General features: G+C 50.7%; 3 protein-coding genes across 5 annotated transcripts; all 3 read right to left on the reverse strand.

Moving 5' to 3' along the window:
- Positions 1-1,380: 1,380 nt before the first annotated feature.
- HOXD8 (homeobox D8) lies at positions 1,381-3,109 on the reverse strand. 2 transcript variants are annotated; one of them, XM_065637338.1, is made up of 2 exons: positions 2,563-3,109; positions 1,381-1,962 (listed from the first exon to the last, which is right to left on the reverse strand). In XM_065637338.1, exons 1-2 carry the CDS (start codon positions 3,107-3,109, stop codon positions 1,670-1,672), a joined length of 840 nt encoding a protein of 279 aa, XP_065493410.1. In that variant the 3' UTR covers positions 1,381-1,669. The 2 variants fall into 2 exon arrangements, with proteins under 2 accessions (XP_065493410.1, XP_065493409.1); XM_065637337.1 differs by having other exon boundaries at positions 1,381-1,965.
- A 4,464-nt stretch (positions 3,110-7,573) lies between these two features.
- On the reverse strand, positions 7,574-10,633 carry HOXD9 (homeobox D9). 2 transcript variants are annotated; one of them, XM_065637741.1, is made up of 3 exons: positions 10,557-10,633; positions 8,563-9,156; positions 7,574-8,163 (listed from the first exon to the last, which is right to left on the reverse strand). In XM_065637741.1, the coding sequence occupies exons 1-3, from the start codon at positions 10,558-10,560 to the stop codon at positions 7,922-7,924; spliced, it is 840 nt and encodes a 279-aa protein (XP_065493813.1). In that variant the 5' UTR covers positions 10,561-10,633; the 3' UTR covers positions 7,574-7,921. The 2 variants fall into 2 exon arrangements, with proteins under 2 accessions (XP_065493813.1, XP_065493812.1); XM_065637740.1 differs by lacking the exon at positions 10,557-10,633 and having other exon boundaries at positions 8,563-9,205.
- A 2,456-nt stretch (positions 10,634-13,089) lies between these two features.
- On the reverse strand, positions 13,090-15,581 carry HOXD10 (homeobox D10). The gene is made up of 2 exons (XM_065637738.1): positions 14,825-15,581; positions 13,090-13,440 (listed from the first exon to the last, which is right to left on the reverse strand). The coding sequence occupies exons 1-2, from the start codon at positions 15,564-15,566 to the stop codon at positions 13,163-13,165; spliced, it is 1,020 nt and encodes a 339-aa protein (XP_065493810.1). The 5' UTR covers positions 15,567-15,581; the 3' UTR covers positions 13,090-13,162.
- Positions 15,582-15,853: the final 272 nt, after the last annotated feature.

Here is a 15,853-nt window from a genome sequence, read left to right on the forward strand (position 1 = left end):
GGCCCCTGGATGTGAGTTTCCCAGTGGGGCCCCGGCTCGGTCCCTGCTCTATCGGGAGCACGCTCGTTTATCGGGCGGATAATATAAATTTGTCGTGTTTGTCGCAGCGGCTGGCGCGTCACTGCGGTTCCCTTCACGGAATCATCCCTCACGAGGGCGTGAGGCAGTAGGGAAAAAATGACGCAGAAATTTTGGTAGGGATTTATACCTCATACCTCAGCCCTCTGTCTGTTGTTCCTAAAAAGGACTGCTCTCGGCGGTCCTCTCAGATACTGCAGTCTGCGGGACCCCGCCGCGGAACGGGAGAAAGGGGAGGGAGGGAAGAGGGGGAGATAAATTAAACCGTTTTACTGATGAGAACAGACTTCTCTTCCCGTGGCTGCGGGGAACTGTGTGGCAGGGTCTGCCCTCAACGGCTGTAGCCTACGCTGGGAAACGCATCCAAACCGTGCGATAATAAATTTTTGAGAGGAAAAAGCCTTTTTTTTTTTAAATTCCCGTTTATGTGTGGTTTGGGATCACAGATCATTACAGTCCTACGCAAGGCCACAAAAAAAAAATTGCATTTCTCTGTTTGACCGCCATCCGCGCGGGACGGTAGGCCTGCTTTTGCAGCTGTTTGCATGGCGAGGTGGAAGCCACGCACACGGCCCTCGGGGCCCGTAGGAGCTCGGCTTGCGCTCCGGTCCCCTCTGCCCCCAGCCGATCTGGGAGCGGACTGTTTCTCGGAGTAAAGGGCCGCGTTCGCCAGCAGCGCCCCCCCTGCCCTGCTACCCCGCAGCCCCGGGATCGGGCACAGAAAAAGGCGAAGGCAAGGCCGAGGCGCACACGTCGAGGGGGCTCCCAGGGCCCAGCTGCAGCGTGGGCTCAGCCCGCAGCTGGGGCCGCATCCCCTCTGGCTACTGCTTCGACCAGGGCTCCGCAGAGCCTGTGGCTGGCGGCCCCCGAAGTGTCGGTAGCAGTGGCAAGGTGTGCAGGTGAAGGAAACGAAAACCAGTTTTTGTATCCAATGTACCATTCCCAGACCCAGAAATACGCAGCATCGGAGGAAGGACGGGGGAAAGGCGCAGGGGAGAGCTAGTCCAGACCCGCAGATGCTCTGAAGGTTAGTGAAGGAGTGGATTGCAAAAAGGATATCAGGAAGCCTATTCATTTTTTAAAATAAATTGGGTTTATTTTAATCAAATATCAATAGCAAAAGGTGAAATATATTTCTAAGATCTTTTCTTTATTAAATTTATTTAATTTATTCAATATAAGATAAGAATAAGAATTGAAAACGTACAAGTGCACTTGTCTTGACTAATAAAGCCTTCTTAAATGTCTTGATTATTGGTATTTAGTATTATGAACTTTATGTCGTTTCTTGCAATCACCGTCTTTTAAGATTGAAAAAAAATTTATATATATAATTAGAAATGTACTGCTACAAACTCTGTATCAAATTTCCAAAATAAGTAGATTAACTGTTAAAACTAGAGATTGCTCCAGATACGTTTAAAAACAAAACCACAAGCAACTGAAGGACCCGAGGCAGAGAAATGTCAAGCGGGGGACACGGGGTCACTCGTCCCGTGACAGGACCACGTACAGGGGGGACGGGCCGAGATGTCTGTCTATGGCGCTGGTTATTTTTGATAGCCTTTCACAAAGGCTTTAAGGGCCAAATTTAATTCGTCTGGCCTTCAGCTCTGTCTTCTTCGAGATCATGTGCTTCCTTTTTGGCTTCCCCTTCCTTTCCCTCCGGTCTGGAAGTAGGGAATTTGTCCTTGTTGTTCTCTTTTTTCCATTTCATCCTCCTGTTCTGAAACCAGATCTTTACCTGCCTTTCGGTGAGTCCTAGTGCGTGGGACACCTCGATTCTCCTCTTCCTGGTCAGATAGGGGTTAAAGAGGAACTCCTTTTCCAGCTCTAGAGTCTGGAATCGGCTGTATGTTTGTCTTCCTCTCCTCCTACCCGGCGCTGCTGTTTAAAACAAAAACATAGGGGTTTGAAGGTTGGTGTGGTCGTTCAAAACAAGGAGCAGGCAGGGAGTGGGGACTCGGGTCTGTCTGGAACTCTCTCTCGAGATGTCCCACAGAAACGCAGGGGAGATAAAGCGCAGGGCACGAATGAGTCTAGAGGCGTACACATGAATGAGGGAAAAACAGCGATAGCAGACGCACGAAGCCCCTCAGCTCTCTCCCTGCATCGGGGTTTACGGCTCCGAGTTTTACGAGGCCAATTTTATTATCTGGCAGCCGGCACCCCACAGCCCCGCATCCTTCCCCTTCAGGCAGCGGCGGCGAGTGCCGGGCGAGAGTGTCGGCTGCACCCCTGTGTCCAAGAGGCGACTTTAAGGCCACTCGTGGGGTGGCAGCCGCCTTCTGCAAAGGTTTCTGTTTGCTTGCTGTATCGCTTTATTATCGCAAGCCACCGCGGTGGTAGGAATCGCGGGGAGAGAGGCAGAGAGAGGAGGAGGCAGAGGCAGGGAGCGAGAGGCAGCGGGAAAGAAGCGGGAGGAGGTAAAGAAAGTTTCAAATTCAGACGTGAGATGGAAGCAAATTTTTGACTGCGTCCAACCTTGTGGTCTCATCCAGGGAAACATTTGAGCAGGAGACGAGCTCTGATTTAAGTGGTCTGGTTCCTCGCCAATATTAGCACTGGACGATTTACAGTCAGGATATTGTACCAGCTCGGCCTCTTGCTGTGTCGTAAAAATCTGCTGTCTCTGTAAGTTATCGTATCCGTAAAATTTAGCGGGCTCCCCGTGACAGGTAACCCCGCTGCAGGGGGCAGGAGGCGGAGGCGCGGCGGGGGGAGGAGGAGGAGGCTGGTAGGCGGCCGTGGGGCTCCCCCCGGCCGGGTGGTAAAAGTCCGCGGCCGCGCCGCCGCCGCCCCCCACCCCGCCGTGCGCGGCGTGCTGGAAGCCGGCGGCAGCCGCGCCGTTCCCGTAGAGCAAGGCGGCGGCAGCAGCGGCGGCGGCGGCGGCGTGGCGGCCGCTCACGTCGGGCGCGAAGTGACAGTCGTAGTACGGGGGATTGATCGGCTCCCCCGCCGCCGCCGCCGCCGCCGCCGCCGCCGCCGCCTTGTACTTGGAGTACAGCGGGTTGACAAAGTAGGAGCTCATCGGGGAGGGGGCAGTGACGGGCGGGGGCGCGGGCACGGGGCGCTGCTCCCGCCGCTGCCGCCGCCGCCGGTGCCTCTACGCCGCCCTCATGTCGCCGTCGCCGCTCGCCCGTGCGCTCCTCGCTCCTGCTCTCCGTGTATGTGGTGACCAGGGCTGGAATATAATCGCTCCCAAAATGACCTGCCTCACTGCTTTTACTATTTCCTATTAGGCACACAGCAGCCCGCGCGCGCACACACACACACGCTCATGAGCTCAGGGGGGACTTTTGGCTTCAGTTTACATGTGCCGCTCCTCAAGCAAGAAAAAAAACCCGGCCCAGCCCTGCCCGGATCCACCCCAGCCGCGACGGCCCCGCTCTCCCCGCCGGTGCGCGCTCGCCAGGAGCCGCCGAAATCACGCAGGGGCGAGGCGGCCGCGCAGATACCGCACGATAACCGCGGGCGCGCTGCCCGGGGCGACACCACGCAGCCCGCCCAGACTGTGCTGCCTGGGCCTCAGGGCCACGGCTAAACACTGAAGCGCGGCTAAACACTCCACCGCCGGCCGGGAAGGGCAGGGGCCCGCCGAGTGAGCCGATGCCCGGCGCAGGGAGTCGGGAGTGTCAGAGATGGCAGTTGAGGGGGTCCAAAGGGCGGCAGCGTGCAGTGACCGGGCCCCCTTACCAGCGGGCCCTCCGAGTCATTTCCTTGCAGGCGAGCAGAGCACTGGGAAATGAGACGCACATGTACCCTTGACGCTGTGCACGCATGGCTGAGGCTCCAGGTTAATTGATACTTAATGGGAATCATGCCTATGAATATACTTTCCATCATTTCACCCTTAGTGGACGTCATTACCGAGGCAGAGAGAAGGAGAAAAAAAAAAAATAATGTATGGGTGAGCGGTTAAGCACGGCTCGGGGACGCGGTCCGAAATAAGCGACCCCTGTTCTCCAGAAGGAAGGAAGGAAGGCACTGCCCGGCAGGCTCGGCGCTGCCCCGGCTCCTCGGGCCGGCCGCCCCCGCGGGGCGAGAGCGGCCCGACTGCCTGCGTGGGCCCCGCTCGCCGCGCTCTGAGAGGTGTCATCTCCAGTCCTCTCTTCCCTGCTTCTTTCAACAACTTTTCGGATAGACACCCCCAGGAGCTTGAGTCCGCCCTATTTTGAAGAGAGACGAAAAATGTAGGTGAAAATTGGGCCCCGCCACAGCCACGTATGACCGTCTGGTGTGAATTGACAAAAAATATTTGTGGTTACATAAAAGGCATTGCAGGCTCCTTCCCCATCTCATCTCGCTCCCACCACCACCACCCTTGCCTCCACGCCAATTAGCTTGCTTTGTCTAGGTGACCAGCTCGGCTACCTCACAGATGAGAGCCCGGTCGGGCCCTGGGACCCCAGCGAAACCTCCGTCAAGGGGCCCGCGGCTGGGGGCGAAAAGCCTTTGGGAAGCCAGCGGAGGCTAAGGGAGCCCCGCGCAGCCCGGGGCCAGGCGGGGGTGCGGAAGAGGCCCGGGAGGGGCACAGGGATTTTCGGTGCTACGAGGACAGGAGCAAAAAGCCCATCGCAAGAGAGCATCGGGAAGGCAGGAGGCCATGCCAGGCAGGGCGGGAGAAGCGGCAGAGAAACACCGCCTCACCCTGCGGAAGGGCGCGGAAGTGCAGCGGATTCTTCCCGCACCCGTGCCGGTGTCTCTGGCCCCACTGCATGCTCATCCTTCTGGGGCGCCAGTCCCGCGGGCCAGCACCGCGACCCGCGTGGGTCTGCGGTATCTGCAGCGAAACCGCGGCTTCCCCCAGCCGGGGCCGCGGAGAGCGCTGCGCGGGGCGCGGAGAGCGGGGCGCGGCCCCGGCGCTAGAGTGGAGCGCGGGCGCCCTCTGGCGGTGCCCGGTGGCAGCGGCAGGCAGCGCCCTCCCGCTCCGCGCTGCCGCTGCTCTCCCAACCCCGCCGCGGGCCGGGGGTTCCGCCAGAAACCCAAACAGCTCCGCAAGGCCCCGGTGCCACTTCGGGACGCCGGCGCGGTTCTGCACTCCTCCGGCGGGGCGCTCGGTGATAAGCGGCTCTTCCTTTGCTTTCTGGTTTTGGGTTGGTGGGGGTTTTTTGGACTGTTTTTGGGTTTTTGATGATTTTTTGTTTGTTTGTGGGGTTTTTTTCCGGACGGAGATACAGTACCATTTTCGGTGACTCTCTTTTATATTTTTTCCAGTGCTATAATTAACTGTATACAAAGAATCTGCCTCCGTTACACATGGCAGCCAGGAAAGACGCCTAAGCTTTGAAGACCGCTGCTGTCACGTTTTCCATCATGTTTCCCCACATATTACACCATGTGTGGTAGTTACAGAGTTATGCGTTTTTGTCTTGAACATGTTATTTTGTTTGCCCATGCGTTTATGTATTTATGGATTGATTTATGTAAACGAAAGTAAGGATGGATCTTTGCTCACCACCCCCCCCTTCATCACACATGCCTGTGAATTATTCGGTATAATGCGTGTGCGTGTGCACGCGACTGTGCATATGTGCAAACATGTATTAACACAACCAACGAGTAGGAGTTAAATTATTGTTCAGTTTGACACTAAAAGAAATTTCCATGGAAGGACTGCGTTTCGTCGTTCGAGACGTTTGGTTTTCTTTCTGCCATTTTGAAATAAACGCACACAAGGCTATAAATAAGTAAACAAAGGGGGAAAAAGAAAATATGTAATCTGCCTGAGATAAAATATTAAAAAGAGATGGGGTGGGCTTGGTGACAGTTTCTTACCAGACTCCCTGCTATAATCATCAAAATAAAGTGTTGTTTACGCGTTGTTAGCGGTGGATCAACCCCCGCCATGGTTACTTTCGAAAACATGGAGGCTAACACCGTAGGATTCATGGCAGTAGAATATCCAATAAAATGCGTTTCAACAAATCAATGAACTTTGTAAAATCTCTCAGTTTCGTGACCTTCGCGTCTTTTTTGAGTCTGTTGCCTTCGCCCAACGCTGACATATTGAAATTTATAGTCCAAGATGTTAAGACCTGGTTTGTCTGCATTTTTTGGCTTTTTTCCCCTCTCTAACAAACACAAACATCAAAATAAGGTGGTTTCAAAGAAAAGCGCCATAGCATATCGTAAACTCATTAGGTCCAGACGTCTAGCCATCTCAATGGTTTTATTATACCACGGTTCTTCCTGTTTTAAAAGAATTATAGGTATCTTCTCGACAATGGATGGGAAGCAATGCAACACCTTTTCCTGGCATTGCATGCTCTTTCCTTTTTTTTTTTTTTTTACAGAGGTAAAAAACATTAAACACCAGGTCTCTCAGCTCTCTCCTTAATCTTGAATTAACCGAACTGCTCGTAAATATTTACGGGTCCTCCATTTTAATGGTTGCTCTTTAAACAAAGCATTTTTTACAATGAACTTCATCTCAATTATCTTGATAAAGTCATGTGTGTTTATAAATGCAAAAGGCATGAGAAGCGATGCTAAATGAGCTCTCGCCAACAAAGCTGAACTTTGTAAGCAGTCGTACTCCCCCCACCCCCCACCCCCGAGCTTCCTAACCTTCAGATTAAAGAGCACATAGGTTTTGAATGGCGAAAACAAGAAGAACAAAATAGTTTAAGCGAATAGGCATCGTTTTGCTTCACTGGCTCTGAGGACCGGTGCGGAAATATTTCCTATATTATCCCAAGGGATCGCTGTTTCAAAGACCGCACGTACCCGCGGCGCCCCGGAGCGAGGCGGCAGCAGGCGCACCTACGCGGCGCGGCCGAACTCGGCCTCTCCGCCGCTGACCTCCAACAGCAAATGCTTGTTAGGCGAGCCGGGTGGGAAGTGATTTTCCTCTGGCCTTTGTGTCTACCAGAGGTGCTGCTGCCCCGGCAGCGCGGCCGGGCTTTCCCGCGGCCTTGGGCCGGCAGCGCTCGGCCCGCGGTGGGATCCGCGGGGGCTGCGCGGTGGGACCGACGGCGCGGAGGGCATCGCGAGGGCCGCACAGATTTCTCCTCTCACCGCAGTGCTGTCGTTTCAGTCACGGCAGACTTTATTGTGTAATAACTGACAACAATTACAACAGGTCCGCAGTTCGAGACACGGGGTGGTTAATTAATACAACAGTCACCGGGGGCAGGGACGACAGCTAGCCGGGGAACCGGGAGACGTTAGGCCCATTGCGAAGGGCTTCAAGGATGAGACAACCTCCTAATAGTGCACTAAAGGAGGGGAAAGCTCGTGGCCTGGCTGTGGCATCTATTGCGAAGGAGCGAAATTCAGATCTATAAAGCAGAGGTTTTGGGTAAGGTTTCCTCTTAGTAAGTCGTGGACAACACAGCACCTCCATTGATTTAAGCGACTGTAATTTAATATATATTTTATTATTGTAATTATAATTAATTTCCTTACCTTTATTTTGGCAAAGTAACTATCTATACTACATCACTTTTAAGAAACATGTCAAACATTTAACATCAGATAAGAGTTCCCAAAGCTAACGTGCACTCACAATATCATCAACCAAACGGTCTGGGAAGGAGGAGGGGGAGATGAAGCGACTCTGCAAAACACGGTGGCGAGCAAGACAAAATTTCCCAAACTACCTGACATAGACCACGTTTCACTTCTATCAAAAAAAAAAAAAAAAAAAAAGGCCAGCTTGATTCAAAGTTCCTGGGCGGGGGGGGGCGAGGGAGAAACGTATAGGGGGGCTGAGGAGGCAGGGTAAGGAGGAGAATAAAACCAATTTAAAAAAAAAATCACACAACAAAAAACAAAACAACCGCAAACCCCCAAACTCTAAACTAAAGCAATACTCCCCAACTGCGTTTCTACCCCAGTGTTAGTCTCCTTTATTGCCTTTCTCCTTGTTCATCTTTTTCATTTTCATTCTTCTGTTCTGAAACCAGATTTTGACCTGTCTCTCTGTAAGATTTAAAATCCTAGCTACTTCGTAACGGCGGTCTCGGGTTAGGTACATGTTAAAGAGAAATTCCTTTTCCAGTTCCAGAGTTTGATACTTTGTGTAGGGACAACGCTTTTTCCTCGTTGAACGAGCGTGGATCCAGTTTGCTGCAGGGTTATCTGGAAGAAGGGAGGTGTATAGGGAGCGGGGAGGGGGGAGAGAAAGGTCGTTAAATTAATTTAACGAAGGATGGACTGTTTTCACAACTTTGGAGGAATTATCATAAAAGCCTTAATGCCCCAGTCTGTTTACTGTACAAATGATGTCTTGATGGTAGGTGGTTATGTGGAGTCTTTTATGGGTGCTTGTTGCTGCTTACGCTGGGGTAGGCGTCTAGACGTTTTTATAGGTTAGTAAAACTATCAGTTTTGCACATTCGAGCCTTACAGGTTTCGGCAATAAATCAAAGGGGCAATTTCTTTATTTCTTTATTTCTTTCTCTCCCTCTCTCTGCCCCTCTCTCTCTGCCTCTCTCCCTCTCTCTCTCCCCCCCTTTTTCTTTTTTTTTTTTTACTTACTTGGGTCAAGTTGCTGCTGTTTCTCCTCCTTCAGATCGCTGCTCGGGCTGGGGTTGTGGCTGCAGGCGGCGGGGTCCTTGGAGCTGCCGGCAGCCGCTTTCTCCCGGGGCTCCTGGAGGAAGGAGCTGCACGTGTACTCGGGCACACCGATCCCCTGGGACTCCCGAGACGAGGAGCACTCAGTCCTTTTGGAGGAGGAGGAGGAGGAGGAGGAAGACGAGGAGGCGGCTGCTCCTGTCTCCGGCTTTATCCCGTAGTGGCGCCCGTTGGAGGAGCCGGAGCTGGACGCGGAGCCGCCGCTGCCGCCGCCGCCGCCGCCCGGGAAGCCCGGGAAGGGCTCGATCCAGGAGCGCACGTAGCGGCCGGCGTCGGCTGCCCCTAAGTGGGGCTGGTGCATGTAGGGGTGGTAGATCCCGGTCATTGCCGCAGACGGCTGAGGGTGAACCGTGGACCAGGAGGTGGAAAACACGGTGGATTTTGGTGCAAAGCTACAGGAAGAAAAATCTGAACTCTCTGCAACACCTGATGGCCTGGAGGTCGCACTGTGACCTCCCTGGACGAATCTACTCCCGTAAACTTCTTCGCTTTCATGGCCTATGAGAGAATCGACATAATAGTTACTTATGGTGCCACTAGACGACATTTTAGGCTCCCCTCTTAGTCATATAAAAGGTTACACTGTTAACTGTATATGATACCCTCCCGGAGAACAATCGTAGTATTTTGCAGACTGCAACCCTCAACCATTGGTTGCGGAGCCCACGTGATCATATTTACCAATACTGCGAGTAAATCAATCCGCTAAACTGGGGCTGCTGTGATTAAAAAAAAAATCATCATCAACAACGGCCCCGCACAGCGCGCCGCGCCGGCTGCGCGCCCGGACTGCGCCGTGACGGCCCGCCCGCCCGCTTGCCCGCTTGCCCGTTTGCCCGCCCTGCCTGCCCTGCCCTGCCCGCCTGCCCTGCCCGTCTTCGCTGCCCGTCTGTCTGCCTGTCTGCTTGCCTGCCCGCCTGCCCGCCCTGCCTGCCCGGGGCGCGGCGGGCGTGGCCGCGCTGGCAGCCCACGGCCGCGGCGGGCGCGGACTATTTCTTCACCTCCTTTGAGTGATTTCTGCCATTCATTTCTTAATCAATGAGAGGCAGGGTGTTTAAATAAATCCAACAGCCTTGGCTTGCTAATCACACTCCAAGCTGCTGAGGAAACCCGCTGGGAAAGGGAGATTCTTGCCTGTAAAAACAAACCGTCGCAAGCTGGGACTGTAACGACTTCTCATAAAACAGGAAAATGTTACAGCAAAAGCACATTGCGGTGCTTCCATATTTCAGAGCATATGCGGGTACTATTATCCGCCCCCACCCCTCTCCAAACAGAAAGTTTCCATGGAAAGAATACACTTTTGAAAAGAGATGCCCATTGTTTTGTTTTAAAACAGGTGGAAGACCTCTGTAATGATTTTATGCCTTTCAATAAAAATTTTACGAGGTGTATTTGATTATAGATTAATGTGTCCCTAATAAAATGGACGAGTGGAAACAGCAAAGCCTGTGTCTCCGAGCACAACTGACGTGTGGCTGAACACACGCTTCTGTATCTGCGAAACTTTGGGGCTACACAGCTCCAAAACAGCCCCCCTGATGGTGCCCAGCGCGGCCCGGGAGGGGACACGGGCAAACGCTGCCCGGAGGAGGCCTCCTGGCCCATCAGCGGGCAACGCTGCGGCCGCGGGCAGGGACCGCGCAGGCAGGCAGGCTGCGGCCCACGGAGGGGCCCGGGGCTGCCGCTGTCCCCCGCTCAATAGCAGAGCTGCCCCCTCCGCCTCTAGTTCAGGGGGAGCCGGGCCCGGCCGCGCTGGCCACGTTCAATGCCTCCGGGACATTTTTGCCCGCTTTGCTTTCTTTTCCTTCCTTTCTCTCCCCTCCCTCCGTCCCTCCCGGCCCGGTTATCCTTCCCCGAGCGAAACGGTGCCCGGTTAGTATTGAAAACTAGATTACCCATGGTCTTCTGCCCAGGCGGGCTCTCTCGAGCGACGGATGGTGGCTGTGCCGGGATCTGGAGGAAACGCACACAGTTAGTGAGAGCCCGCAGCACGGCCCGCCGAGGGCACGAACAACAGCGCTGAGAAAACACTTCCTACTCGCGGGCCCGTCTGAGGAAGGGGCTGAAATTCCTGTTTATTTAACGATTTATTACTCTCTTAGGTTGTTTTCTTCCTTTTTTCTTCTCTCTTTTTGTTTGGTAATTATTAAAACTTTTTTTTTCCCCCTCATCTCACTTCAACATTTTCCTTCGCGTTTTCATATTTCTCTTATATTTTTATCTAGAAGTATGGTTTGTGGTATGACCAAGAATTGTCCCTCTCTTCGCGCGGATATAAATTGATAAAGCAGGCAGATTAGAGTGAGCGTCCTTTTTTAATATATGTTAAACACTTGGTACAGGTCCAGATAATTGCTTCCCACTGCTGAGACTTCTTTGGTGATGGAGTGAGTATTTTTAAAGGAAAACGAAAGACGGTTCAAATATATGCAACATTTAGAGAGCTTTGTGTGTTGGGGTTTTGGGGGTGTTTTTGTTTGGTTTGGTTGGTTTTTGGTTTTTTTTTTTTTCTTTCTTTCTTTTTAGCACCTTTTTGCTATTTATTTTTGAAATGAGAGCAAGCACAAAAGGCATACGGGCTTGCGGCTCCTTCAGTTTCAAAATGGTGATGCTTTGGTTTGAGGAAAATATATCTCCGCCCTGTGAGTAAACGTGCTCATGAGAAAGTATTGACTTAGATTAAATATCAGCGACGAGAGCAAAATACAACTCCACCAGCTGCAATATAAGCAGTATCAGTGTCACCAACTCAGACAACATTGGCACTATCTCGCGTTTAATTTCTTGATTTAGAAACTGCTTAGGGGAGGAATGGGCGTTGATTGTGAGCAAACAGTAGCCATGCTATTTTTCCAGTACTGTTTGAAGGTGAAAGTATGCCCAAGTATTTGCACTTCAATTTGGAGTCATGTTCATTTGCAAGCCATTTGCAGTTCTGCTTAGGATTTCTGCTCACACAGGCACTCACCCGCTCTCACACACAGACGCCCTTCCTCACCTTCCAGTGCTAATAACATTTTTCAGCTGTGTACAGAAAGGGTTAAGACTCGTGAACTTCATTATCTGGATGTGTGCTGCTAAAATGGAATTACGCGAAATAAAACGATCTCTGAGCAAACAGAAACGGTGCAGGGTGACAAAAGTCGGTCTGAAGAGGCTGGTGTACTTTTGTAAGCACGCTTGGGAGTGTTTCTCCTCAAAAAAAGCCACTCCTGCCGGATGTTTGAGGGAATATTTTCCCATCCACCATCTTCCGAAAGCTCTTGAGCTGGCCAAGAAGAGAACTCCTTAACGTTTACTTAAACCCAGCTTTGCATTTGGTATGATTTTTTTTTCTAAGCGAATAAAGACACGAAATCAAAGTCTACACATTGTAAGCACGCAGTGACTGATATTTTTAAAATCATCACACGAACGTCAAATAAAATGACATACATATTGCTGACAGCTTGCAGTAGAAAGATTTTTTTATCACTTACCATTTATGAGATGATTGGATGAGGATGTCCAGTTTAGGTCATAATATTTTACTACGTTTTTCTTTTTTTTTTTTTCTCTTTTTTTTTTTCATTCAATTTGTCTGACTGCGAACATCACACAACATTTTATCAATTAATCATTTGTTTACAGGCACAATTATAAATGAATTAGGTTTACATAATTTCCCGCCCTAGTCTCCACCCCAACCCTAAAAAAAATAAGAAGGGGTGGGGGGAAAAAAAAGGGGAATAAAACCAGGCAGACACACACAAAGACCAGAAAATGGCAAAGAAGGTACATCAGTCCAAAGCGCTGCTGACAGAGAAAGATCAGGACATCAACCTGCATCCATACTTTAAACATTTGTAGAAAACCAAAGGAACCTCAGTAGTTTACAGAGTTTATTGCATTATACATGCGAACAGAACATGCACAAGAAGGACATATTGCTGTTGAACGACTACTATTCCACATATGCACCACAAGGAAATGTCTACAATGGAGAAGAAGGAAATATTCCATTTTACGAAGGACAATCTCTAAGTTCATTTGCGAGGATAGTTACATTATAATGTGCTTCTCTTTCCCCCCGCCCTCAAAGTTTCCTCCCCCCTATTTTTCTTAAAGTATTGAATGTACTCAAAACGTTATGGCCCGTGTAACAGCCCCACATAAATACCATTTTGTTAGTAAAAACATGAAAAAGTCACATTGCTTGGATGTTCGACAGTTCCAATAAGTTAAGACCAAATGATAATATTCAATAATAGTTACCCTGCATTACGATGAGAACAAAAATAAATTACACGTGCTAGATTTTATATATACTCATCATAGTAATACATATTCACTTGCAGCGCTAAAAGAAGGACGAAGAGTCACATTCTACCAGAAACCAAAACAAACCAAAACAAACCAAAACAAAACTGGAAAATGCCGGGTTTTGCCAGAGTCTCTCCCGCCTTTAGCAAGTGGTGGTGCTGTGCCCATTCCTCACGGGTGTCCCCCCCGGGGTTAGGGTTTAAGAGAAGGTCAGATTAGCGGTCAGTTCCCGGATTCGGTTCTCCCTGCTCATCTTCTTGAGCTTCATTCTGCGGTTTTGAAACCAAATCTTGACCTGCCTGTCAGTGAGGTTTACGCTCTTACTGATCTCTAGACGGCGCTCTCGAGTGAGATACATATTGAATAAGAACTCTTTCTCTAATTCCAGTGTTTGGTGTTTAGTATAAGGACACCTCTTCTTTCTGCCACTCTTTGCAGTTAGCCAATTGCTTGTTGGAGTATCAGACTTGATTTCCTCTATCAAAATCAAAGAAGAAGAAGAAGTAGTAAAAAAAAAATCAAAAATACCTCAGGCTGTTAGAGTGTACCCTTGGCCATGACCCCTCCTCTGCAGTGTCTGACGGATATCGTGGATGTGGGCATTTAACACAGCTGGACTGAGGTGTGGGCACAGAGAGGGGACTTGCTGCCAGGCTGGGCTCCCCCATCCCCACCACACGGCACCCCTCCCTGACCCGCGCTCCCCCTTCCAGAAAGGGGCTTCCAGGTTTTCTTCAGCTGGCGTTTAGCATTTCAACAATATTTAACCTGACATCAGCCCCATGGCCACAGTTTAACGGGTCTAGCCTCGCCATGGCCGCCTCGGTCTCCCACAACACTTGCTACAAAAATACTCCAATTACCAACTACCCTCGCACTGTATTTTGAAGCAGCTTCCCCCCAGCCATCAGCGGAATTACACAAGCACACCTAGGAGCAGACATAGACGTTTTACCAGCCAAAAAAATGCACAAAAAATTAACACCCTGTGTCTCGGATTTTTGGTTTTTTCATTTTCATTTTTGATTTTTTTTTCCCCACTAGAAAGAAATCTGCCCCACATCAACCCAGAGCTGGGCTGTTAAATAAATAAAGGCAATCTCCATGCACACATAGAATAAAAATCGACCTAGAGGTTGCAAAGTACATTTAGATATGAGAAAATTTTTCCGTTTTGGGATTCTTCGACACACGCCATTCTAAAGGAAGGCTTTAGTGCAGTTTTAAAGGGAAAATAAAATCGGATTACCACCACTTTTAGCTTTAAAACACATTTCAAAATACAGTTGCACTTTTGGAGACCAACCCAAGGTTATCTAAAGCACCACACTGAAATATTCCACCTTTGGACCAGGCAGATAGCGGACTGCTGCTTTCATTGTGCATTTGTTTCCAACTTTACCCAGCCTGATAGTACCTATTCCTCACCTATTTTAAGAGGATCGTAATTAACTTTAAATGCAATCAAACCGCAGTAAGGCTCAGTTAAAGAAAAAAAAAATCAGCGAAATTACGAGAGAAAAGTTGAGCTGGTCGTATTTTACAACCTCCAGACCTGCTTTTTTAGAGATATGGGGCTGCTTTTGGCTGCTGCAGCGCATTAAGGAGCACACGGCTACATTCCCCGCATCACAGAGGCGGTCTGCATGCCCGAGAGAGGCAGATCTCTACAGCAAATCTTTGGACCCTTTTGTGTAACGTTTTTGCCTGCCAAAATCTTCAGAGACACAGCACCTGCAGCCCAATATTCCTTAGCATTAAATGTGATGGCTGTGATGCTCGTTAGTATATTCGAGCGTGCTTTATGGTGCTGGCGTGTTGGAGTTACACCACGGCACGGCTTAAACTCGGTAATACAGACCTTTACTCTCCTTCTCCTGGACTTCTGGGCTGGACACGGAGCCTTCGGGCAGGCAGCTCCGCTCGTCTTGCAACGTGGACTTGGGCTCGGGACTTTCCACTTGAGAGACTTTAGCGGTGCTGTCCTGGTTGTTCGGGTTTTCATTCATTTTCTTTTCCAGCTGAAGTTGAGCAGATATCTGCGGTTTGGAGCTGCCGCGAGGGTTTAACTGTAACATTACAGTTGAACTCGTTTCAGGGCTATTATTGTACTCTTGGGTTTTCCCAGTGGCGTAGGTCTGGCTCAGTCTAAAATATCCTGGGACGGGAACCTCGGGGTTCTCAATGGGGCATGATTCAGACACCAGCCTCTGGTAGGAAGGGACGTCTGCAGAAATGAGTTTGGATCTCTTATCGGAATACATGCAGCAATTGCTTTCTTCTTTAATATTTGTAGTGAAGGAACAAGTGGGGACCTGCTGTGTAACAGGTTGCTCTATTCGACAAGATCTGTTCGGGTCTGTCCAAGTGTCTACTTGAGGTATATAAGGATGTACATTCATACCCATATTTTGGTGATTAACTTCTCTTTTAGCCAGAGACGGAAGGAGTCCACAGGTTTGCATCCCATACGTCCCAATGTCTGTGCTAGGTGGCATATACATGCTGGCGCTGTTGGAGTAGAAACTGTCACTCCTGCACGCACTGATGAGAGAATCTACTAAAAAAGTATTAGCGGCAGGAGAGCTGTTGGGAAAGGACATTTTGGGGCGGAATTTGAGGAAGAGAGATTGTGTCCTTTGTAGGCTGACATCTCTAGGAAAACATTCCCGTGTAATTGCGGATGCCTCCGCGCGACCACATGACAGCCGGGCCAATGGCAGCGCCCGCCGCCCCGCGCCCCGCCGCCCCGCCGCTGACGCGCCCCGCCGCGCCGCCCCGCCGCGCCCCGCCGCGGTCAACAGCGACCCCTAGGCCGCCGCGCCGGCACCGCACCGCACCGCCCCGCCGCGCCCGCCGCCCGCGCTGCGGCACCAGCCCGGGCCCCGCC

The sequence above is a fragment of the Caloenas nicobarica genome, chromosome 6 (assembly GCF_036013445.1).
Source record: "Caloenas nicobarica isolate bCalNic1 chromosome 6, bCalNic1.hap1, whole genome shotgun sequence".
Taxonomy (NCBI): domain Eukaryota; kingdom Metazoa; phylum Chordata; class Aves; order Columbiformes; family Columbidae; genus Caloenas; species Caloenas nicobarica.